This window comes from Solanum verrucosum, unplaced genomic scaffold, assembly GCF_900185275.1.
Source record: "Solanum verrucosum unplaced genomic scaffold, falcon-dt-bn FXZP01000108.1, whole genome shotgun sequence".
Taxonomy (NCBI): domain Eukaryota; kingdom Viridiplantae; phylum Streptophyta; class Magnoliopsida; order Solanales; family Solanaceae; genus Solanum; species Solanum verrucosum.
Window position 1 is genome coordinate 1043149 of NW_026020274.1, and position 25522 is coordinate 1068670.

Below are 25522 nucleotides of genomic sequence, written 5' to 3' on the forward strand. Positions count from 1 at the left end.
TTGTACACGGTATAAAACATAAAGTCTACAGCTCTTTTTTCACAATGTGCATAAATTTGGTACTTTGTAGGACTTCATTGACCCCGTACGTATTTAAAAGTAAGAGCAATCCATTGTAACTTCAGTAGAAAACCATGTCTTTTTTGTAAGCTTTTTGGTTTTTTTTTTTTGGGTACACTTGTACATAGGCATGTTTCGGCTCTTCTTTAATTTTTTTGAGTAAGGTAACTTTGTTTCGGCTCTTCTTTTAATGAAATTTATTACCTTATCCATAAAACAATCTTTGATATATGTCGATGGTTACTGCTGATTTTTATGAATAATAAATTTAATACTATTAGAAAAGCACTGCAGCTGCTTGAATATTTCCTACTACAGCCTGAGATGTTTGGCAAGTGGAGCATTTGGACTTACAGATCTCTTTACCTTTTCTGTTCTATGAAGGCCTCTAATCTTATGTTTGTGGCCTTGGGATTCTATTGCACTCTGAATATGTGACCATTCAAATATCTCTCTCTGTCTATTTTCTTGTTCATTTTTTTGAGGATGTCTTTGCTGCGTAATATCTGCCAGGATAACATGAAAGAAAAGCAAAACATTCTGTAAATATGCACTGCCTGACCAATAAAGGTGAGTCTAAAAAGAGGAATGTACACGCTCACTGATGGCAGATGGAAAAAGGGCCATCACCTGACAGGTCCTTCCTTCTGAAGGGTGTAAAGCCAGGGGATTAAACCACTGTTAGATTTAATGATAAATCCCTCAGAGCATTCTATCTCTCCTTCCCATAGCATTATGACCTTGCATTTTTTTTGTTTAGATTTGAATAGGTCATAGATTTGGTTATTGCATTATATTCTTGAACATTTAAATGTCTAAAGAAGGATATTTGTTTTTCCTTTTGTTTTCTATCTTTTGATATTTGTATCTTCAGTCATATCAACCTTCTTCATTCTCTTTGTAGGCTCAAATTACTGCCTATGTTGAGTACTTTGGTCAGTTCACATCAGAACAATTTCCTGAAGATATAGCTGAGGTATGTAGTTACATCAGAAACTATCCTCCCAACAACTCTCTCTTTCTTCATAATTTCTCTATTTAATTGAATCTTTTTCAATATTCTGGAAAAGTAATAGAATGTGTATTTTGTCGGCAGCTGATACGGAACCGGTATCCATCCAAGGAAAACCGACTTTTTGATGATGTTTTAGGTATCATAAGCCTTAATCCAGATGATAACCTTGATTTAAGTTCAGCATTAAGATTATTCCTCCCATCTATTTGTGAGGTTGATTGATTTTATCTGTCTTTTGATTGATTGCTTTTGATTTCCAGCGACTTTTGTTCTTCACCACCCAGAGCATGGGCATACTGTAATTCTTCCAATTATTTCATGCATCATCGATGGCACACTGGACTATGATAAAAGTTGTCCACCTTTCACTTCTTTTATATCATTGGTTTGCCCAAGCAGTGAGGTATTCAGAATCTTGAACTATCAATTTGAATAATTGAGCCATGTGAATACAATGATCTTTCTGGCAAACATTTCTAGTTCTTGCAAAAGAAGAGGCTTTCATACTAATTCTTTGCTCTTAAATGCAGAAGGAATATTCAGAACAGTGGGCTCTTGCATGTGGAGAGATTCTACGAATTTTGACACATTACAACCGTCCGATCTACAAAGTTGTGCAACAGGGTGGCGAAGCAGACAGAAGCAGCCGAGGAATCCATGCTTCAACAAGTAAATCTGCTGATAGTGAACCTAGTATGCCTTCAGTGCATCATGAGAGGAAAACGCTGAGGCCGTTGTCTCCATGGATTACTGATATACTGCTCGCCGCACCTCTAGGTATTAGAAGTGATTACTTCCGTTGGTAAGTGTGCAGTTTGTCTACATACACTTTAACTTTTTCATCATATTTCAATTTCATCAAGATGAAGGACTAATCGTGAACAATAGTTAAAACCATATATAACTTTCCCATTCTAATCATTTCTAGTGTTGCATGCTTCCTGACACTTGCTCTAGAAGTTTTTTGTGAAGACATTGTGCCTGTACTTGTTTACCCAAGTTATGGATGAGCTAACTAACATTATATAGGATGATGTCTCATGGCCTATGCTTTTGCATATGATATTACCCAAATTGACGAAACTAGCAATGTTGTCAATCAAAAGCATGACTATAGAGAAGCACCCTAGAGTAAGAGTTCTAGGATAAGTAGAATTGTAGAAGAAGACTGAATATACACACTGGAAGTTTAGCTAGCATAAAGCACCCAAGGTTGTGGCCTAGTGGTCAATGAATTGGAATGAGAATCATGAGGTCTTGGGTCCAAATCCCAATGGAGGAAGAAACTCTAGGTGATTTCTTCTCATTTGTGCAAGTTTTGATGGATAAAATTACCCGATATCTGTGCTGGTGAGAGGTTGCAGCACCCTGTAGAATTAATCGAAATTCGCGCAAGCTGACCCTAACACCACAATTATAATAAATAATTTAGGCAGTATAAGAGAAGTGAAGTTGAGGTGAGATTTGATGGGATTATGATGCCTAAATGCAAACAATTCAGAAATGTAGGCACAGTGTCTAGGAGAATGGCATGTAGGCCAAGATTCATGAAGGAGTTGATGCTCAGATGGAAGAGGGAGGGGGGGAGGGGTAGGAAAAGAAGACACAAGGCTTCGAATGTTATTCCTTTAGCTTTGATGTGGGTCCTTTGGAAGGAGAGAAATAGGAGAGCTTTTGAAGGGGTGGAGATGAGCTTTACTCATTTGAGGAGTAGTCTCTGATCAGTTTTTTTTTTTTGGTGCGCCCATGTAGTTCCTGTTTATATAGAAGATTGGTGTCTTTTGGAGAGAACCATATTTTGTAGGTTTCTCCTTTTCTAGGTATACCTCTTGAATACAGCCAAGATGGTTTTGTTATTATTACTGAAATACTTTACCCGATAAAAAATAACGTCTAGGAGAATGGTATGATAAATGAAGATGCTACTCATGGAATCACGATAGCATGGTTGAAATGGAACTACTGCTGGAGCGTTAAGTGATAGAATGACACTCACCAAAGGGAAAGGCAAGGTTTCTAGACCGGTTGTAAGACCACTGACGTTTTATGGTAAGTGATGTTGTATGGGAAAGATGAGTGCCGCAAAAAACCAGATGTTAGGAGTGATGTGCACTCATATAAGAACAAACAAGACTAAAAATGACCACATTCAACGCATAATCCAACCAAGACTCTACTTTCATACAAAAGAAATGACTACATTCAACAGAAAGTGATATTGTAAGATCAGTGATGTTTTATGAGAAGTGATATTTTTATGGAAATGAATATTGGTCCCCCAAAGTCCAGCCTAGCCCCAAGATGAGTGCCACAAAAATGCAGATGTTCGGATAAATGTGTTCTCATATAACTTATAAGATTAGACAAGATTATTAATGACCCATTCAATGCGTAAGCTAACCTGGACACAAAAAGTTGTCTAATTCAACAAAAAGTACAAAATAGTACACATAGATGATTAAAATGAGGGAAGGTTGTTTGAGATGTTTTTTCTCACTTTTTCGTGTTCTACCAGATTTACCAGTTCTTAGGTGTGTAATTATGAATCTTCTCCTCTCAACATCTTTTCATGAAACTGAGAATATTTTGTAGTTGTGTTTCATGAAAAAAGAATAAAGGACCAAAATAACCTTTACACTATTGAAAATATAGCACTTTTACCCTCCATTAACTTTTGGCATAAAAAATGTCTTCACCTTCTAAAACAAGGGCCAGATTTGCCCTCAAATATATCAGTTGTCCAACTGAGCATTTGACATGGATAAAAAACCATTAACTTGTCCCACTTACCCCGTTTTATAACCATGACCCATCTAAAATAAAGGGATGAAATAAAATTATCCCTCATCCACCTGAGAAAAATACCAGAAACCCATTCAAAACTGCCCATCCTCTCACAGAAAAAGAAGGAAAAATTACGTGACACAACAAACTAAGGCCCTATATTTACCCGAAATAGCGGTTGTTTAAATTTTTTACATAATATAGCGATAATTTGGGATTTTATAGCAAATACGCACGTATACACTTATTATCCGTGCTGATACAGTTAGGCAGAGACGTTGCCACGGATACACTTAGTAAGTGTGCGGATACAATATATATTTTAATATTGTTACACACAGATACAGTGTATTCCGCTACAGAGATAATGTTCACGGCAGATACACTTATTATGTGCGCGGATACAATGTATTTCATTTTTATTATGTGCACGAAAACAATGTATTCAGCTATGTTTTGAAACCAAAATGCTGTAACGTTTCATAATTAAGCAAAATCTCTCTATCTTTCGTAATTCTGGCGCAAATAATGCCATTTATGAAATTTTCTAAAAAAGAACCATACGGGAAACATTCCAAGTTCATTAACAAAAACCCATTTGCTTCTTTTTTTTACACTCCAAACTGAAGTCCAGAATCATCATCAAAATTTCATGGCTGAGATTAAGCTCACCATTTTAGTAAAATTCGGTTAGCCGGTGGAGAAAGTGACGAGGGAACAGATATTTAGTTCGCCAAGCGTAGTGGTGGCTATTGAGGTTTCTTGGTCGTGAAAGGCAGAGAGGAAGGAGTGGTGTTGATGGAGCAAGTTTGTCGACTTTGTCGGGTTCTGCCGCAAGTGGGTTTTTTGATGGTGTTTGTTGATTAAGACCCACATGAAAAATAGCCTATTTTGACAAAAATCAATATCACAGTCGTAGAAACCTTCTCCATTGCAACGTAAATGAGCTTAACACCATTAATTGACCAAAAGATTTCTACTTTGCAGTGTAATGCTCTAGGTGTTTCCTATGTGGGGAAACCTTAGAAACTGTAAACCATCTATTTCTACACTGCAAATACACTCGGCAGCTTTGGAGGATTTTCTTGAGTCTTGAAGGCATATCCTGGACTATGCCTAGGAGAGTTACTGAGGCATTGTACAGCTGGGAGGAGGCAGGTGCCCTTGCAAAAGACAGAACTAGATGGAGAATTATCCCTGCTTCAATATGGTGGGCAATCTGGAAAGAAAGGAATTCCAGATGTTTTGAAGGCATAGAAAATAGTGTGCAGGATGTTAAACTAAACTGCATTTTGTTGTTATGTTTTTGGTGTAATCAATTATACTCAAATGACACTGCCTCTATAGTTGATGTTTTAGACTCAATATAGAAATAGAGTAGGAGTGTCTAGAGTGCATCTGTATATAAGGTTTGAGTACAACCCATGTACTCTTGTGATATAATACATCGTTACCATTTTCAAAAAAAAAACAAGCCAAACACCATTGACTGACCACAACCCATTTGAACAATAACTGGCAAGCCGTCATTACTGACTCCTCTATTGAAACTTAATCTTTGCACTTTCTATTTTGCTGTTAGTTGGTTGAATGAATGGAAATTTTGAATTGATACTTAATTTGAAGAATTCTCTCTCTCTCTCTCTCTCTCTCTATATATATATATATATATATATATATAAATTTTGCTTGTGAAGAGATGGAAGCCATTTCTAGCTTGGACTCTCTTACAGGGAAGAGAAGTAGGAAAGCAGGAAGAATGGATTAGAAGAAAGAATGAATAAGAAGAGAGAGAGAGAGAGAGAGAAAGGAGAAAGAAAATTAAATTTTGAGAAATCTTGCCAAGTTTAATTTGTTTGTTCACCTAAAGAGAAAGACAAAAGGAAGTCTGTTTGTTCACCTAAGAGAAAGAACTTGACATAAAGTTCTTTGACTTTGAGAAAGGAGAAAGAAAACTTATTTTTTAAAGTTGTTTGTTGTCCAAGCTGGAAGTCTGTTAGTGAGGACAATTGTGAGCCAATAAAATAACGTCAAGGACATTTTTGATTCCAAACGATAATGGAAGTTAAAGGTGCTCTATTTGCAATGGTTTAACAGTAATTTGGCCCTTTTACAAAAAAATATAATGTAGTTACCTGATTTCATGTGGCAGTAGTCTCCTTCAAGAGTCAGATCTGGCCATTTAATCGATCTTGTTGCTGAAGCCGTAACTAAAATAATTCTGCTACAGAAAATCAACATGCTATAGTAATTATATACAGTTTGGCTGTCTACATTAGTATAACAGTAACTCAGGTTATGTAACGCACTCGCAGTTGCTTTAGTTAGGCTGCTGTAATATCCTCCTTAATCTTAAACCACTGGTCCCAAATCTCTTTGCACTGTCCTGTCCAAAACTGGTATTCTTGTTCAGTAGAATTTTCTGTCTTGAGTTCTTGAAAATATTTTCAATTTTCCGATCTACCAATTGTAGTTTTAGACCAGTATTTATTTGAAAAACATCCGTAATAACTCTTCCTCAGAGAAGGTAGAGCTTTGCTTTCTTCCCTTTAATCAAAGAGACTTTTCCAAGGTTGGTCTATTAATTTGTCTATACTAGTGCATGAGGATCATCTCCAAAGTCCCACATGACATGCTTTCTGAAGCTTTCATATTTTTAAATACCTTTCACAAATACTTCCATTTATTGCTGGGCCTGTCATACTGAAATACAAGTCTATTTTATGCTTGTGCCCATACTGAAAAAGCTTTCATGGATAGTACATATGTATAGCACCACAAACACAAGGCTCGCTTCTTTGGTCCATCTATTTCTTTTAGCCTTGTTCCGATGCTAACTTTGTTTAATCTGTTTTTGGTGCTTCTCAAGTCAAAGAACTTTATGTCATTTTATTGACCTGAATTTTTTCTCATTAAATTATGTTCTTACTCTAATTCATAGGCAGTTAGAGGTCGCTGAGTAATAGGAAGTTAGAACTACATTGTCATGCTATTGATGTAGCAAAGTGATTCATGTATGTAGGTGTGGTGGTGTTATGGGAAAGTATGCTGCTGGAGAACTAAAGCCACCATCAACTGGTATGTGAACTTTCATTGGTTGAATATGTGTCTGTTTTATGGTTCAAGAACTGCACATTCAGTTTTCAAAACTAAATTGCTCGCGTGAAATTCTTGCTGTTGAGTTTGTTTGAATGAATGTATCTGTTGTATGCTAAAAGTCTTCTCAGACCTTGCTAATAAAATCTGAGGATAGCTTGTTGACATCCTTTTAGTTACCACATCTATTGTCATAGCCTAGTATTTTTTTTTTGAAACTGGTAACATATGTATTCATCAGCAAGGGTATGCTGGCCACCTCCAAAAGTATGATTACATAGATAGCTAATTTCAGAGAGCCTAGGAAATCCACTATGTATTTCCTGTTATAAAGCATAAAACCCCAATACGAAGTATTTGTCACCTTTTTTGTCCTTTAAAAATAGATTTCACACTAGATAAAATTGTCATTTAGTTAATTTTCTAACATATAGGACCTTGAAACTAACTAAAGCTTTAGTTATTAAATTTTTCCTTGGTTGAACTATATAGGAACTAATATTTAGGAATTTAAAATTGAGTAAGATTACTTATATGAATCTATACTTATTTGAATTGTGTAAAGTAACTATAACTTTTTCTGTGAGTGTTTTTGAACTATGTATAAGGGGTAGGGTTTTCAAGAGTAGCTCGCTCCAATTCCCTTAATTGTTTACAATATTGGGTTCAGAGATGGCAGGTCATCTCCATACTCTTTTGGGGCTCATGCATTAGAATTTTTTGAAAACTTTATTGTTGTTTTGGAGAAGGGTCAAAACTACCCCAAACCTATTAACTTTCTCTTAAAATTATCCTCCTCCCACCTATTGACCCTAAAATTCCCATCATTCTTTTCTAGCTTAAAACTACCCTTAAGACCTAATGGTTGACTTGTTAGGACTTCATAAAAATACACATGGCACTTCTCCATTGGTTAACACAGAACCAAAATAATATATGCTTCCGTTTGACCATAGATTTTGAAGTTGAAACTTCAAATTTGAAAATTTGAGTTTTTGTTGTGATTTTCGGAATTTGAAGTTGTGTTTGGACATGCATTTTACTTGGAAAAAGTTTGAAGTTTTTTGAGTGGAACCCCCAAAAAGTGATCAGAGTTTGAAGATCAAATTTTAAAATCTACTTCCAAAATCTATGGCCAAACGCGAGCTATAGGCAAATTTATAAGTTCTAATAATATCCCATCATTTTGGATTCAGTATAGGGTTATTGATACAACAGTTTTTATAAGAGTTCACAAGTTGTCATAGTCATGTAATGATATTCTGCTTCTATATTAGATCTTGCAAGCATATTTTGGTTATTATTCTAGGAACACCAAATTGCCTCTAACTCGAACAAGCATTCCAGAAGCAAAGCATCTATTAGAATGTCACCCTTTCCTAACTCGAATAATGTGGAGATTATTGTGGGCAATGGTGTAAAGACAGACTTTTGGGCTGACCATTGGATTAGGCAGAACAATTTGAAGTCTACTTTCCTTGTCCTTTATTCAATAAGTCTACAATAACATGACATGATCAATCAATGTGGAGTCTACAAGGTTGGGATCTGATTTTTAGAGTAGCTCTAAATGATTGGGAAATTGAGAGTTTTATCAGAATATTATAGTTATTGGGATCTTTTGGTGGTACATCTGATTGCCTTGAAAGACTTAGATGGGAAATGAATAACAAAGGGATTTTTTCAGTAAAATCTGTTCATTGGAATCTGAATCATAGCGGTCCTATTAAGGTGAATTGACCTTGGAAACAAGTTTGGAAAGTAAAAATTCCAATGAAGGTGTCTTGTTTTGTTTGGTTGGTGATTAGGAAAGCATGCCTAACTCAAGTCAACTTACAAAGAAGAGGATTTTAGATTTGTTTAAGATGTCTTTTATGTGACAGGAGGTTGAGAGCAATGAACACCTCTTTTTCACTGCAAGACAACTATAAATCTGTGGCATATGTTCTTTTGTATTTCGGGGATACAATGGGTAATACCTAGCTCTACTCTGGGGCTTCTGAGCAGCTGGTGGAGTGTAGGTTACAGAGGAGGGGAGGATGATTGGTGGAAGATCATCCCTGCTTGTATCTGGTGGAGTGTGTGGAAAGAAAGGAATTTCAGATTTTCTGAAGGCACTAGCAGTTCTTTCTTAGTCAGTTCTTTCTTAGTCTGTTCTTTTTTTGGTGTAAGCAAAGTGTATTGGGGGAAGTAGATGACTTAGTTGATTTAATTGGCAATGTATAAGAACAAAGGTTTTTGGACCGTGGTCTTTTGTACCTATTGGCTTTTTTGTAAAGATCTCAACTTAGCACTTTTTTTTGGGGTGTCTAAGTTTTGTTTAATAGAAATACAATTGTTACCTTCCTCACAAAGAGTATTCCTTTTCCTGAAGCATATTTCTTAATGAAGGACAACTCATTGCATCCCAATGATTATCACATTACGAATCTTCAGGATAGCTTTTGAAGGGATAGAAAATGACTTTGTATATTTGAGAAATAGCCTCTTGTCCATTATTTATTTTTATTGTACCCATGAGATTCTAATTCTTATAAAAGTTTGGATTTCTTTCCTAGATAATCATATTGTTTTGTATTCTCTACTTTTTGATATATCACTTGTATAAGGGAGTTTTCTTCCCATTACCTATAAAAATATTTTACATTACAAATCACATTGTGAATCCTAAAATTGACTCACAATATTCATTTGGAAGGTAATATCAGGTTGGGACACTTGTGAGAGCATCTACTTGGCAACTAACCTCTTGTATTTCTCCGGATCAGTAAAAGGCTTCTCCTAACCTAGTAGAAAATTAACACTTGGATCCATAAGAGTGTACATAGGTTTAAAATCATTCATGGTTTCTCCTCAAGAATGTGGGGATAATTTTTATGCTATGAAATGTCAATTTCTATTGGATTGAGCTGCCTCAATACCTAAGAAGTACTCCATCATACCTGGTTCTCAGCTTGGTATGTAATGACCTTTCAAGTTAGCAATACCATCTTGATCACTGTCTATGCTATTGTATAATGTTTTATTTTGGTAAGTAAAATTTTATTTACCAAGTGATACGTTACAAAACATAAAGAACAGCAGGTATGGACATCAGCTCCATCCTTGCTAAGACTCAATCTTCAAATCTAACTGGCTACCCTTTATGGATACATATTTAAAGCATGTAATCTAGTAGCTAACTTAGGATATCTACTCCCTCTTCCATGCGTCTCCTGAATAACATGCCTAATAATTGTGCTTGCTACTTGCTTCTTCTGTGTAAACACCCTGCTATATACACTCCAACCATATGTAATATAAGGAACTTGCCATTGCCATTTTATACACAAGTGCTGTACTGCCTTTACCCTTCATATGTTTAATTGCCCATTGAACCTCAGCTGTCCAGTGCATTGTGCCTCTATCGATCCCTTGCCAATTCAGTATTTTGCTCCACACTTCTGCAGAATATGAGCATTGAAAGAATAGGTGGTCATGATCCTCATTCATCCGCTGACATAGAGGGCATAATGGGGACTGTATCATACCCCATTTAGCCAACCCATCTTTAGTCGCAAGCCTTCCATTTACTGCTAGGTACATGATGAGCAACCATTTAGGAGCTCCCACATTTGTCCAGACCAGTGATCTTCACTCTACCTTCTCCATTGTACCCCTCATCTGCAGGTATACTTTGCCTATGGAGTATTTTTCCATGTCTCTTATATATGCCTCAGTATTGCCAGCCTCTTGGAGATGTTGAGCTGCTTTAAGGATTCTTTGTACCACCCAAGAAGCTTGTTTTTCCGGTATGTTCCACACACCATTCTGCCCATAATAGCTATGTATCCAAGCAACCCATAGCTTATCTTTTTTCGGACATACATTCCATAGCAGCTTCCCAATTGCAGCTTTATTCCATGTGTAAATATCAAGAAATTGCAAACCTCCATTTGACTTGGGCCAGCACAATTTGTCCCATGCAATCAAAGCCTTCTCTGAGGTCTCTAAATTTCCAGTCCATAAGAATCTTCTACACATAGCCTCCACTTCTTGAATAATCTTCTTAGGAAGGGCAAAAATTTGGGACCAGAACATTTGAATAGCATATAGTACACTCTTGATGGGCTGAGCTCTACTTGCATATGACAAGAATTTGGTGGTCCAGTTTGTGATTCTACCTAGCATCTTCTTCATTAGGGGTTTGCATTGGACTAAAGTCACCCTTTTAGTGCTCAAAGGTACGCCAAGGTATCTGAATGGCAGTGTTCCTTGACAAAATGCAGTTCTTCCAGTATCTCCCTTTGTAGTTCTTGCTTAACTCCACCAAAGTACACACTACTTTTCTTTATGTTTGCAACCAGACCTGAGGCCTGAGAAAACTGCATAAAACACTGATTCATACACTTGACTGATTTTATATCTCCTCTGCAAAACAGCAACAGGTCATCAACAAAACTCAATTGTACTATCTTTTGAGCTTTGCATCTAGGATGGTAGTGGAAATTAGGGTCCATCTGTAAACTCTTCAGAATTCTTGTCAAGTAATCCATTGCTTGTATGAGTAAATAGGGGGACAGAGGATCCCCTTGTATCCCCTTGTCTTACCCCTCTCCTTGCTTTAAAAGGTGTTGTACTATGTCCATTAATCTGAATGGAGTATGTGACTGTTGTAACACATTGCATTATCCACTTAGTGACTCTAGGTGGCATTTTGAGTTCCTCCTCTGCTCCAAAATGTCCATTCCAGAGAATCATAGGTTTTTTTCATGTCAATTTTCACCATACACCTTTTAGAAATCCCCTATCTCCCATATCCTTTTACAATTTCATGACTCAGTATCGCATTGTCATTCAAAGCCCTTCCTGGTACAAATGCTGATTGATTAGGATCCACAAGACTCTCCATGACTAGTTTCAACCTAGCAGTGATTTCTTTAGATATAACTTTGTATATTGTTGAGCAACATGAAATTGGCATGTATTCACTTATTCTAGCTGGGTTTTCTACCTTAGGTATAAGTGTTACAGCAGTACAATTAATAGATTCGAACATCTCATCAGTGTCAAAGAAGTTTAGGACTGCTTGTGTTATCTCCTCCCCCACTATTGCCCATGCTCTTTTGAAAAACTCAGCATTTAATCCATCTTGACCTGGAGCTTTTCGGTCACTGATACCCTTCAGAGCTGTTTCCACTTCCTTCCTTGTTCCTGGAGCTGCTATCTGAATTCGCTGAGCTCTATTTAGCATTTCTCCCCTCCTCATTACAGTGGTATCTACATTTGGCAAATAATTTGCAGCCTGTCCAAGTAATCCTTGATAGAAATTCAGTGCCTCTTCCTCAATATCTTCTTGAGAATGCACAATTATACCTGCAACAGTAGTGAGGCTTGTGATTGTATTCTAGGCCACTCTATTTTTCATATGAGCAAAGAAGTATCATGTATTAGCATCACCTAGGTTCAACCATTGCACCATGGACTTTTGTCTCATAGCACTTTCCTCAACCAAATTCCACTTCTCCAGTTGTTTCCTCGGTTCCTTTTCTTGCTCCCTATTAGCATGCATTATATTATGGTATAGCATATCAGTCTGTACTTGGTGAAGCTGCTCTCTGATTTGCTGGATTTTGTCCTTCACCCCTCTGAACTCAGAATTGTTAATCCCTTTCAGTACATTTTTCATCTTTTTGAGCTTCCACCAGACTGTCTTCATGTCTCCTTTTCTATGTCCTTGCCAAGCTTGTTTAACTATTTGAAGAAACCTAGGATGGTCTGTAATACAGTTAAAGAAGCTGAAAGATATATCTTCATCATCCTCAGGATCCATGTGAAGAAATATCCTTTTTTATATCCGTGTAACCTTTGCATCCTTTGGATGCTTTGTTATTAATATAACACTTATTTCATCAAAGAAAATATATTCTTGATATCCAAGTAATGATGAGGATGGAAGGAATCTTAAGTCTTAACCAAGAGAAAGAACGTATCACCATAGTCAAGTTAGAAATGTTTGTACATAACCTTTAGCAACCAAACGAGCATTATGCTGGTCAACTGATAGTCTGGACCATCATTCGTTGAGTACTGCACGAAGAATGAACATTGAAATTTACCTGGAGGCAAACGAACCAGTTTTCAAGTGCTACTAAATTGTAAAGAAGTTATTTTCACAGTCATAACAGTTTGCCAACTTCAATTGAAAGAGCTTTACCTATGGACTCTGGAACAAAGACACAAGACAAGGACAATATGAGAACAAAACGTGATGATTATCAAGACTAGTCAAAAAAGTATTGATAAATTATGAGTATGAGAAAAACAAATACCATATCAAACAGTTATCAGAGGACTATGTAAGAAGCAGTTCCACAAAAAAAGCTCATGGTGGACGGTGTAAATCATCTTGATCTGGTGTCAAATGTTGGTTACAATGGTAAGAAGAGCAGTGATGCCATGGAGGAGATGCAGTAGAGGTGCCGATAGGTTCCTGAAGTGGAAAAGGAGTGGATAAGAATTAAGAACATAGAGCGTCAACATGGATAGAAGAAAAATGTTTGAATAGGTTGAGTTTCAAATAAGGTGAAATCGGCTAACTTAATGTATTGACGGAGGTCGGAGGAATAGCAACCATATCCCTTTTGAATGTAAGAGTAATCAAGAAACACACACTTGAAAGCTCTAGGGACTATTTTGTATCATCCAGGGGTAGGGTGATGAACAAAACAAGTACTCTCAAATACATGAGATAGAAAAGAAAATAGAGGTGGAACCTGATTCTGGATTTTTTCTGATACCATTTGAGAATTATGAGAGAACTGAAAAAATACATGACAGAAGTGTCTTACGCATGAATTCTTCAATAGTCACATTTTTCATTTTGTAGATCTACATTTGTTTGATATGGGAAACTTACACACACAACTCTGCGTAACACTTGAGTGCAACTGTTCACATTTTAGCTATTTAAAACAGCTCACTTCGATAATGGGGCATGTACAAAAAAATTATCTCCTTCCAATTTACTGGAAACCATGCTGGTTTCCTTTCTCCTTGTGACAAGATTTTAGGTACCTCATAGAGAGAAGTGGGCTACCAATTTCTTGGTGGAAAATCTAAGCTCTTCACATATATGAAAGTTTGCAGTGGAGGCTGTACAGAGCTGTTTTATATCTTTGATAATACTTCTGTGTTCTTTCTTTTCATTTCTTCTTTTGTTTTATGGCCTTCCTATTACACCAATAAATTTTCTTTTGTGTGGAAGTATGAGATAGTATTTTGAGAGAATGTTCATACTTTAGAATTGTGATATACTTTATTGACTCAGCATTTTATCTTAGCTTCTTCTCGTGGCTCTGGAAAGCATCCTCAGTTAATCCCTTCAACTCCGAGGTGGGCAGTTGCCAATGGTGCTGGTGTTATTTTAAGTGTTTGTGATGAAGAAGTTGCTCGTTATGAGACTGCTACCTTGACTGCAGCTGCCGTTCCTGCTCTTCTGCTTCCACCTCCTACAACACCTATGGATGAGCATCTTGTTGCAGGGCTACCAGCACTTGAGCCGTATGCACGATTGTTTCATCGGTAAGAGCATCAGTTAGGTTATTTTTAGAGCTTTAAAGAAAGGAAAGGGATTTTTGACATCTGCTTCTGGATTAGATACTATGCAATTGCTACTCCAAGTGCCACCCAGAGGCTTCTTCTTGGACTTCTAGAAGCTCCACCATCCTGGGCTCCAGATGCACTTGATGCTGCTGTTCAGCTAGTGGAACTTCTTCGAGCAGCTGAAGATTATACTTCTGGCTTGCGGGTAAGTTACAAAAGTTTCAATTGAAATAGTTTGAACAAGTTCTTGTAGAGGCCAACGACATATATTTGAATGCCTCATCTTTTGTCATTTTCCCAGCTTTTCTTTTGGGGTTTCTATATACAACATGCTGATACTTTTGAACTGTCACAATCAGTTGGGGACATGATTGAATTGTTTACAGTATGGTTTGCATAAAAGCTTGTCCACAACTAGTTTGCTATGATTCTGATAATATATTTGGACAGAGAGTCCCATGGCTGCAGCATCAGTATATGTCCAATGCTAGTTTTCAACACCTTTGGTCTCATCTACCTAGGCATTAAATGATCCATTCTCGCCCAACTTCCTTTATCTTCTATATCTTTTTCTTTTGGGGCGGAGGGGATGGGGGAGTGGAGAAGGTAGTTTGGTTGGTTTTGGCCTTCATGTGGAGGAAAACACAGCTAAATTACGATCTGAAGCAGGATATCTGAAAGATAGAAAAGGAAGAGTTGATGTTTACATGATTTGGCGTCACTTGAGTAATCCCAAGATCCGTGAAGGAGTTGATGTTCAGCTGGAAGAGTGGAACTAGGAGAGGAAGGTACTAGACGTGGAATGTTACTCCTCTAGCTCTAATGTGGGTCATTTGGAAAGAGAGATATAGGAGAGCTTTTGAAGGAGTGAAGATGAGCTTTGCTCAATTGAGGGGTAGTCTCTTAACCCATATTTTCTTTTGGTGCACCCATGTAGTTCCTGTTTGTATAGAGGACTGGGTGTCTTTTGGATAGAACCATATTTTGTAGGTCTCTCCTTTTTGGTAAATCTCTTCTTTACGACCAAGTTGGTCTTGCTATTATCAATGAAAACCTTACTTGATCCAAAAAATATTTTAAAAAAAGATAGAGAAGGTAGAGTTAAGTTGAGTATGAACAAGAAGGGAGTAAAATTTTCCTTCTTCTTTTCCTTTAAGCTAGTTTTTAGGAAAGGGATTAGTCCTCCACCATGTGGTCTTACATCATAAGTTCTAGCTGATGTTTCTACCAACATCATTAATCTTATATGCATGTTACCCATTTTAGTGGAGGTTTATACACTTGAAGCAAATCCAGAGTTTTCTTAGCTTCGCTAACTCCAATAACAGTGGAGACAATTTCAGCGTTGAATTGATTCTGTGAAGGATTCTTTAACTTTCTAGGTTTGCAAGAAGTACATAAATACATCCTAGTTGATCTTTTATTCTATTTCCCAATAGCGTAAACACTTTAGGCTCACCTAACTTGTGTGTGTTTTAGCTTCTACATGGAGATTCCTAAGTTTATTAATGATGGTATGAGCTGGTCTTGAGAAGAACCTATAATTGATGAGATAAAGGCAAGGGTCAAAAAGGAACTGCAGGTTTGGATACTCAGCGAGAGAAAGTTATTACAGCATTCTCATTTATTCTCTCCATAAAAATGCATGATCTGGTGGTGTAGGGAGTAGGGAGTAGGGACTGAAAAACAAAATAAGCGGGGTGAACTAGTTTCCTATCTATCCTTTATGACGCTCCATCTTTCTTTCATAACCTTTCAGAATATTGTTTTATCTCCTTGCATCACTGAAGTGCCCATCCTCTGTTCCTTACCTCCTTGGCTCCCCTTATAAGTTTTTAGATGAAGTAAGAACATTATAAACAAAAGAGCATTAAGTAGCCCATATACAAAAGGTACACCAGAAAGTAGAAAATCTTACAAAAATAAATGATTTTTTTATTCAATTTCAAAATAATAAATGATTTTCTATGAAAGCCACCCAATCATCTATACAAAAAGTAACTTCATGGGTGCATCAAAAGGAAAAGAGGCTATTTCTCAAGTGTACAACATCTCTCGCTATTCCAGTAATGCCCTATGTCAGATATGAATATCTGCAATATCTGGATTGATATCAGCTTCAGCTAGTAGGTCATCTTTGTAAAATTGGAGTGTCATGAAATTTTAAATTTGTGGTTCAACTCGTAAAGGGTCTGAAGATCTGATGACTTCGTGGCATTAGGCTCTTCTTGTAGACCAATATGTACCTTTAACAATCTTTCACTTTTGGATGATCTCAGTATCCCAAGAATAACCTAAGAATAAAGATTCAACAATAGCAACAACATACCCAGTGTAATCACAGGAGGGTCAAGTGTACGCATACCTTACCCCTGCTTTGGAGGTAGAGAAGCTATTTCTAATAGACCCTTGGCTCAAGGAAAAAACTGAACAATGTAGTATAGAGAAAGAAATAACGGAAATAAAGAAGTCATGGTAAAATACTATAGACAACCTAACAAATGAACAATAATCATAACAGGATGAAACGATAAACGAAGTACAAAATAACAACGGATAATAACCAAGCTCAAAGAACATGAAACTACTCCGTTCGTTGTATTTGATTTCAAAGAAAGCAACAGCTGACTGACTATTTAATCTCTATGCATCGGAAGTCAACATGGTGCTAGAGAAAACATAGAATCCACAATTAAATAGAGAAAATGGCAGAAATGGTCTCTTATGTTTGGGAGTAGGTTCAAAATAGTCCTAAAGTATGCTTTGAACAGTTTTTGTCCTTCAAGTTTGCCAAAAGTGTCTCCGTGAAATATTTAACGAACTCTGTCTATTAGATTTGATGGGACTGTGAAAAGAAGAAGATATAATCAAAAGCACTGAGAAAGTCTCATTATATCCTAGAAACTACAGCACAAAACACTATATTAGACACCAAAAGATGGACCAAAAATAGCAGAAATTACATTGAAAAAAATGCACCAAACTCTAGAAAGAGATCAAAAATAGCAAAAACTGCTAAAGTTGTACCCCCAAATGTTAGATACCCTAATTCTTTTTTTTTTTTGTTCCACAGTTCCTGTCAAATCTAACTGACCAAGTTTGTTAAAAATTTGATTGAGGCTAACGTTAGGGAAGATTTTAAACCTACTCCCAAACATAATGGCCATTTTTTGTCATTTTCTCAAATTCAATAGTGTGATGAACAATTTGATTTGAATGCTGAACCTGGAGGATCAGAAATATTTTATTGTTTTATTTACTGGTCGAATATTAAGTCGGTTTTCAAGGTGCATAGCCTTATCTCCTTCATATGACAGACTTTTCTTCTACCATAATTTCTTAAGGTCCTTGTCATGTAGGATGGTCTTTGCCTCCTAATCATACCAAACAGACTCCACTTTTGTCATAAAATTATGTCACATCCCTCTACATCTATAATGTGGGCTGTACGATGAAGTGTAGACATTACATGATACTGTTTCCATGCTTTCGTTTCCCCGAGTCATTGCATAATATGCCTATGCTCTTTAGATGCATCATATAAACCATAAGTAACTTGCTCATAAGGTGAGAATTGATCTGTATTTTGCTTTCATTTCAATTTCAGAAACTGAATTAATCTTGCCCACCTTCAATAAAGCCATACTGTAATGGCTGGTCTTCTTGCACATTGCCGGATTCTCAATTTCGTTCTCAGCTTTCTATGAATCCTTTGCAGAAATTATGAACTCTTGTATGTTCGCCACCAAGAAGTATTTCATTAAGTATGGAAATGCGACCATATCAAATTGTAGTATACCTGATTTAATACTCCACTAATTGTATTTGTCTTGTCTTAATTGTATTTGTTTTCATTTTACATGTAGCATTTCTAACCTTTCATTATTGCTGAAGCTTCCTAGGAATTGGATGCATTTGCATTTCTTGCGTGCAATTGGAATTGCCATGTCCATGAGAGCAGGCATTGCTGCGGATGCTGCAGCTGCTTTACTTTTCCGAGTACTTTCACAGCCTGCTCTGCTCTTTCCTCCATTAAGGCAAGTTGAAGGAATTGAAGTTCAACACGAACCACTGGGTGGCTATATTTCATGCGATAAAAAGCAGGTATATCCATTAGTTTGAAAATTGAATGCTATGTTTGTGGTATATCTGGACTTTCTGCAGAATCCTTCCAAATCTATCAAGTAGTTGTTTTTGATAGTGACTATCAATCATGAATTTTTTTTCAGAGACAAGTGCCTTTAGCAGAAGCCACAGTTGAAGCCACTGCGCAAGGGATTGCATCAATGCTTTGTGCACATGGCCCTGAGGTTGAATGGAGAATATGTACCATATGGGAAGCTGCTTATGGCTTGATTCCTTTGAGTTCATCAGCTGTTGATCTACCTGAAATTATAGTTGCCACCCCTCTGCAACCACCTGTTTTATCATGGAACCTGTATATACCACTACTAAAGGTTCTTGAGTATCTTCCTCGTGGGAGTCCATCTGAAACTTGCCTCATGAAAATATTTGTGGCCACGGTAGAAGCAATTCTTCAGAGAACATTCCCATCTGAGTCCTCTAGAGAGGAAATCAGAAGAAACAGATACAACATGTTTGGATCTGCCTCCAAAAACCTTGCTGTGGCAGAATTGCGAACAATGGTTCATTCATTGTTCTTGGAGTCGTGTGCTTCTGTAGAGCTTGCTTCTCGGCTTCTTTTTGTTGTATTAACTGTATGTGTCACCCATGAAGCAAAAACAAATGGGAGCAGAAGACCTGTAGGTGAAGATCCTCACCATCCTAGTGAAATGGGTTCAGACTCGCTGGAAGCTGGTGGAAAGCAGAAAGAAAAAAATCCCAAGAAAGTGAAAAAACAAGGACCTGTTTCAGCATTTGATTCTTATGTTCTTGCTGCTGTCTGTGCTCTTTCATGTGAACTTCAACTCTTTCCTTTGCTTTCAAGAGGGAGTAATTATTCGGATCCAAAATCCATCCTGGTTGCTGCAAAGCATGCAAATGATTCGTCTATGGAGTTTAAAAATGGGATTCATTCTGCTGTCTGTCACACTCGGAGGATATTGACAATTCTGGAGGCTCTTTTCTCTTTGAAACCATCATCTATAGGAACTTCATGGAGCTACAGCTCAAATGAGATAGTTGCTGCAGCTATGGTAGCTGCTCATATTTCTGATCTGTTTAGACACTCCAAGGCTTGCATGCATGCTCTTTCGGCCTTAATACGGTGTAAGTGGGATAATGAAATTCTCTCCAGAGCATCTTCACTGTATAACCTCATTGATATCCATAGTAAAGTTGTTGCATCAATTGTTGACAAGGCCGAACCATTGGAAGCACACCTAATACCTGTTCCTGTTAAGAAAAGAAGCTTGTGCCTGAATGGGAAAAAACATAATAAATATAGCAATTGCACCTGCTTAACTGCAGAACAGTCATCAATGCTCGAGTGCAAACACTCAACTGATTGTAAAACTTTAACTATGAGTGAGAAAGTTTTACACTCAAGCGAAGCTGCACAGTACACCAGTGGTAAAGGGATCGCAAGTTTCCCTTTAGATGCTTCAGATTTGGCCAACTTTCTGACAATGGACAGGCACATAGGATTCAATTGCAATGCTGAAAATCTTATAAAGTCGGTACTCGCGGAGAATGAGAAATTATGTTTTTCTGTTGTCTCGTTGCTGTGGCACAAGTTAATTGCATCACCTGAAATACAACCAAGTGCAGAAAGCACTTCCGCTCAGCAGGGATGGAGACAGGTATCCACCACATTACGTATGATATTAATTGTAGAGTGTTTATTTTGAAATAAAATAATGTACATCTAAATTCTGAAAGCATATATATGGTTACTGCAATGCTATGGCTTGTTATATGACGTTTTTTAACTTGACAATCCCATGACCATTCTCAATTTAAGTTTCAAATTTTTGGTTGGTCCATAGTTTTGACATCAAAGATTTGAAGACTGTGTGACATTTAGAATATAGGCAACCATCAGTTAAAATTTAAGGAGATCACTAACCTTTAAAGTTCGGAAAATATGTTTGACTTTCCTTTTTCATGCGCTTCAATGCTGCATCTTTCTCCTCCTGACCCCCTTTCCGCATAGAGCTTTCTTGATATGAAGAGATTATATTTGATAACACTCTATTCTATTGGCTGAAAAATTGAACAATTTTGACAGGCAATTGCAACTTTACCTCCCTTAGAACTTGTTAATGCTTTGAGGAGTTCTTTCTTTTGATGTTAAGGTAATTTTATTAAATCAAGTACCAAGAACTTAAGTATAAAAAGGTATTACAGAGACTCCATTACATCAGATCTTCGTAGAATGCAATACCATCAAAAGATGGTTCAAATCTTCCATTCTGTGTTCCTTACACCAGATACATAACTTTCTGTATGCTCTTGTACTTAACAATAGAAGTGTGTTGTTTCTTCTCTTCAAAGAATCCTTATTTCTTTCTCGCCAAATAGTCTACTTGTTGCACAATGGAGTGGTCTTCCAGTCCTTTGTCCCTGCTGGCATGAGATTAAGCTCAAATATCCTTTGGCATCACCCATTGCACCCCAAAACACACACAAAAATGAACTCCAAATCTGCCAGGTCCAAACACAGTGTATTAGGTTGTTAGTTGTTTTCACAACCTTTTCACAAAAGAAACATCTGCTGCACATTGAAATTGCTCTCTTCTATATGGTGGCATGTGTTCTTTAAGCCTATTTGCAGCTGTCCATCCAAAAATGCAACCTCGGGAGAGGCTTTTGTTTTCTATATCACTTTCCATGGCTAATCAGTCTCCTAGTTTCCAGCCTGCTTCTGCATCTTATTATAGCAGCTTTTCACATTTAAAACTCCCCACTTTCATATGCCAACCAGATCTGCTTACCCCTTTTGCTATCATCCAGAGTAAATGGCTTCAATAGATTCTTCAGTTCACATATTTTATCAACCTCCCAATCATTAAAGGTATACCTTTCCAGTATCTACAAAACAGTCAGCAATCAAGCATATTTTGTTTATTACTAGGGTTTATAAACGGGAAAAATATTTCAGTTTGAGCTCTTCCCACTCTTATGGTTTGACAAAAGGAAGAAGAATGTGCAGAGAGATAACTTACTTGGCCACCAATTTTTTATCCCTGTTTGCACCTATTTTACTCTCGTAGTTTTCTTTCCTTTTCCCTAGTTTTCAATCATAAGAAATATCATGTCAAGGAAGATGGAGAATAGTAGAGCATGAACTCCACCTCTAGTGTAGGGCAAAGTAGTAAGGACAAAAATATGGAGTTCCGAAATACTCAAGGAATGAACAATGGTTTCAAGACTTCTAATGTTCTCTCTATCCTTAAGGCTGAACTTCCCCTTCCTAACAATCTTTGATTTGCAGAGAAAAGTATGCGAGTATACCTCGAGCATCTAATGAAGCCAATAGAGTTTGGTTCTGTTTGCTTTGAGGTGTAGTATACCTATTCTATGTATTAGTTTGTAGGCCTCTTACTCCTCTTTTGTTTATTAAAATTAAGACGTTGAATCTGAACATTAAGATGTACATTAAGATCAAATACATTTGAATCTGAACACAGATCTAATTATTAACTTGTTGTATTAAGATTTGAATACTAAATAGTTAAGACAGTTGATTTCATATCTAAATATATAAAAGAGTTAATGGTCAAAAACACACTTATTTTATTATTTTTTTGTGAGTTTCATACCTCAACTATTGGTTGTTCCCTTTACCTACCTAAACTATCACACCCTTTGTATTAAAACACACCTCGATGATAAGTTGGCCAAATATTATTCCCACTCAACCAACATTAGTATATTATTTACATGGCACAAACAGCATAACAAGGGAATCAGTAAAATACAACTTCATGCTAGAATGTGAAATGGTTAAAATAGATGCAATTAATGATTTTGATTACCATCATTTGCATTATGATTACTAGAAAAATATGACTAATCAACCTAGACAACATGCAGCTACTTGTCAATAGTACCTTAAAAAGCATAAAATACTTAATTAGCTTTTACTAACATGAAGCTTTTGCAGGATTACCGTAGAAAACATGAGATACCTATTAGCTTTCACCAGTGTTCAGATTGGTGAGGAAATGAGTTGTAGTCTCGTTATATGGTCTTGGGAAATCCTCCCCTCATGAGTTGGCTTTTGGGGTTGAGTTAGGCCCTAGGTTTATTTCTTCACATGGTTTTAGAGCCAAACCATTTATTCCTATTTTGTGTTTCTCAAATGTTGGGCCTCCTCGTTATGTTATCCATGCTCTAGTTGTACCTTCATGTGCGTAGGAGGGGTGTTAAGTCCTGTTCAGGAAATAGGTTGTGATTTCCTTATAGTCTTTGGGCAATCCTCACCGTATGAACTTACTTTTTGGGTTGAGTTTGTCTCAAAATCCATTTCTTCACAACCAACAAGCTGCTTTTGCACCACTACCTTTTAAAATATTGGATGCTTATTAGCTTTTACTTGTTTTACAGGTCATTGACGCACTATGCAACGTCGTATCAGCATTGCCTGCAAAAGCTGCTACAGCCATTGTTCTTCAGGTCCTGATTTCGCTTTTCGGAATTTGATGATAACATGAATATGGACCCTTTTTTTTCTTGAAAGATAACATATATTCTTCACCATTTCTCTAGAAAAAAAGAGTGAATTATGATATTTTTTTTCAAGCAGCTGATTTTAAGTTCAATTTCTGTTGGTGGATCCATTAAGCTTTCACAGATTTACATGCTTTCAAATAATGCAATTTTGTCCATAATAATTTCTGGCCGCATATCTATAAAAGATTACATCTTAGATTTTTTGTGGTATGGGGTACTTGTCTGCCTCATGAAGCTTTTTTGACTTCCATCTTTGATCATTTTGTAACTTTGCGCCTAGTCATTTGGGTCTTCATCACCATATCTGTTTAGTCACTTTCCTTGCTTTGTTTACTTGTCAGGCGGACAAGGAATTGCAACCATGGATTGCCAAAGATGATGATCTTGGTCAGAAGATGTGGAGGATAAACCAACGAATTGTGAAATTGATTGCAGAAGTAATGAGGAATCATGATACACCAGAATCTTTGGTTATTCTTGCTAGCGCACCAGACCTCCTCTTACGGGCAACAGATGGGATGCTTGTAGATGGAGAAGCATGCACCTTACCACAGCTGGAGGTAATAACGACTTCAGTTAAACCACTTCTCATTGAAGTATATCTTTGATTTAGCAAGCTAGGACTTTCTATATGCTCTGGAGTTCTGAGTAATATGATGTGTCTGAATGGCAATTGATTGATCATATTCTATTTCTTTTTCGATTCTAATAAAATTGTTTGTTTGTAATTGACCATTGTCTGAACAGCTCCTGGAAGTGACAGCTAGAGCTGTACAACCAGTGCTTGAGTGGGGAGAATCTGGATCAGCAATCGTTGATGGTCTGTCAAACTTGTTGAAGGTAATATCTCTTTAACGAAGTAAAAGGATTTGTTGCCAGTGAAAATTTTTCTTCATCACTTTAAGATGATATATACTTCTTGTTAATACATTGCAGTGCCGCTTACCGGCCACAGTTCGTTGTATTTCTCATCCAAGTGCTATCGTACGTGCTCTCAGCATATCACTTCTCCGTGCCATTATGCATACTGGTTCAATAAAAACTAGAGCTAAACGAGCTGATGTAAATGGTATCCATGGTCCTGCTTATAAGTACTTAAACATTGGCACTATTAACTGGCAAAGGGATATCGAGAAGTGTTTGACGTGGGAAGCTAACAGCCGAATTGAAAATGGAATGTGTACAGAGTTTCTTGATATGGCTGCTAAGGAATTAGGGTGTACTATATCCATTTGATCTAACTTAAATTAATGGGGGCAGTATATTAGTTTTCTTCCCATGATTTGCCACATGAAATTCACAAGATTAGAAAGTGACCATCTATTGGCACGAGGATGGAGAAAGGAGAAAGAGCTTTAGTTACACAGTCAGGAAATGAGATTAGTGTCCTTTTGACACATCCATGATCATGGAAATATAGGTAGTCCTTCTCTGGTTGTATTTTTTTTTTTTTTTTTGGTTCAGTTTATGTTTGATGTACACCTGAATATGAACATGATTGTGAAAATATGATTTATTAATATTCAGTGAGTGTGACCAACAAAAAGGGTGGCTCCTTATGTAATAACCATGTCTGATTTCTTTGCCAGTTTCTTCAGAAAGTTGATGGTTTTTTTTTCATTCCAACCTTCTCCCTGTCTATTTCTATAACAGAAAAAAACAATTTGCAGTAAAGAATCTAAACCAATGACACTTGATACGAAGCCCCCAAGTCGATGGTTAGCCTCCTTCCCTCACTCCACCTCTCTGAAGTGGTGTTTCAACTACTCAATGTGTGCACCAGGTTTAGTTTCAGTTTTAATCAACTCTTTGCTGTATGATTAAATTGATTACAAATGCCAGTATCAAAACAAATGATAGTTTTCATATGACCAAGCACTTGGAACGAAACAGCTGTTAATCTGCCAGTGCAGATGAACTGGCTGAGGTTAGATTAGTACAAGACATTTGATGAATTTTAGTATAAGTGTTTTTGTGATGGATTAGGATGTGTTAAAAATGTGGTACAAATAAGTTAATCTAAAAATTGGTCTGTATGCTATTTCCTTGGAGGAATTGTGAGGCATATATTCAACGGAAAAGGGCCAAAAATACCCTTCAACTATTCGAAAAGGTTTAAAAATACCCTTCATTCACCAATTTTTCCTTAAAAATTCCCCCTCAGTCCACCTTTTTGGTCCACTATTACCCTTAAAACTAACAACCTTTTGTTTTTAATTTTTATTATTATTAATTATTACATGGCATCATTCTATTGGATAAATTTAAATTTCAACCCACTAAATTTTTTTCTACCCATATCCACATTCTTTGACCCAAACCTAGTTAGAAGATTCGTTAAAATTA

The 25522-nt window shown here is 36.8% G+C and overlaps 1 protein-coding gene across 2 annotated transcripts in view; it reads left to right on the forward strand.

Annotated features, from left to right (window-relative positions):
- LOC125834154 (protein GIGANTEA-like) overlaps positions 1 to 24696 on the forward strand; it is a 40149-nt gene extending 15453 nt beyond the window's left edge. For both annotated transcript variants that reach the window (XM_049513349.1, XM_049513348.1), the window contains 13 exons: positions 965 to 1036; positions 1157 to 1211; positions 1336 to 1478; positions 1606 to 1877; positions 6882 to 6937; positions 14278 to 14518; positions 14594 to 14744; positions 18434 to 18643; positions 18769 to 20301; positions 23051 to 23119; positions 23518 to 23736; positions 23924 to 24016; positions 24113 to 24696. In XM_049513349.1, the coding sequence (XP_049369306.1) occupies positions 965 to 1036; positions 1157 to 1211; positions 1336 to 1478; positions 1606 to 1877; positions 6882 to 6937; positions 14278 to 14518; positions 14594 to 14744; positions 18434 to 18643; positions 18769 to 20301; positions 23051 to 23119; positions 23518 to 23736; positions 23924 to 24016; positions 24113 to 24412 (3414 nt within the window). In that variant the 3' untranslated portion in view covers positions 24413 to 24696. The remainder of the gene's footprint in view (positions 1 to 964; positions 1037 to 1156; positions 1212 to 1335; positions 1479 to 1605; positions 1878 to 6881; positions 6938 to 14277; positions 14519 to 14593; positions 14745 to 18433; positions 18644 to 18768; positions 20302 to 23050; positions 23120 to 23517; positions 23737 to 23923; positions 24017 to 24112) is intronic.
- The last annotated feature ends 826 nt before the right edge of the window (positions 24697 to 25522 follow it).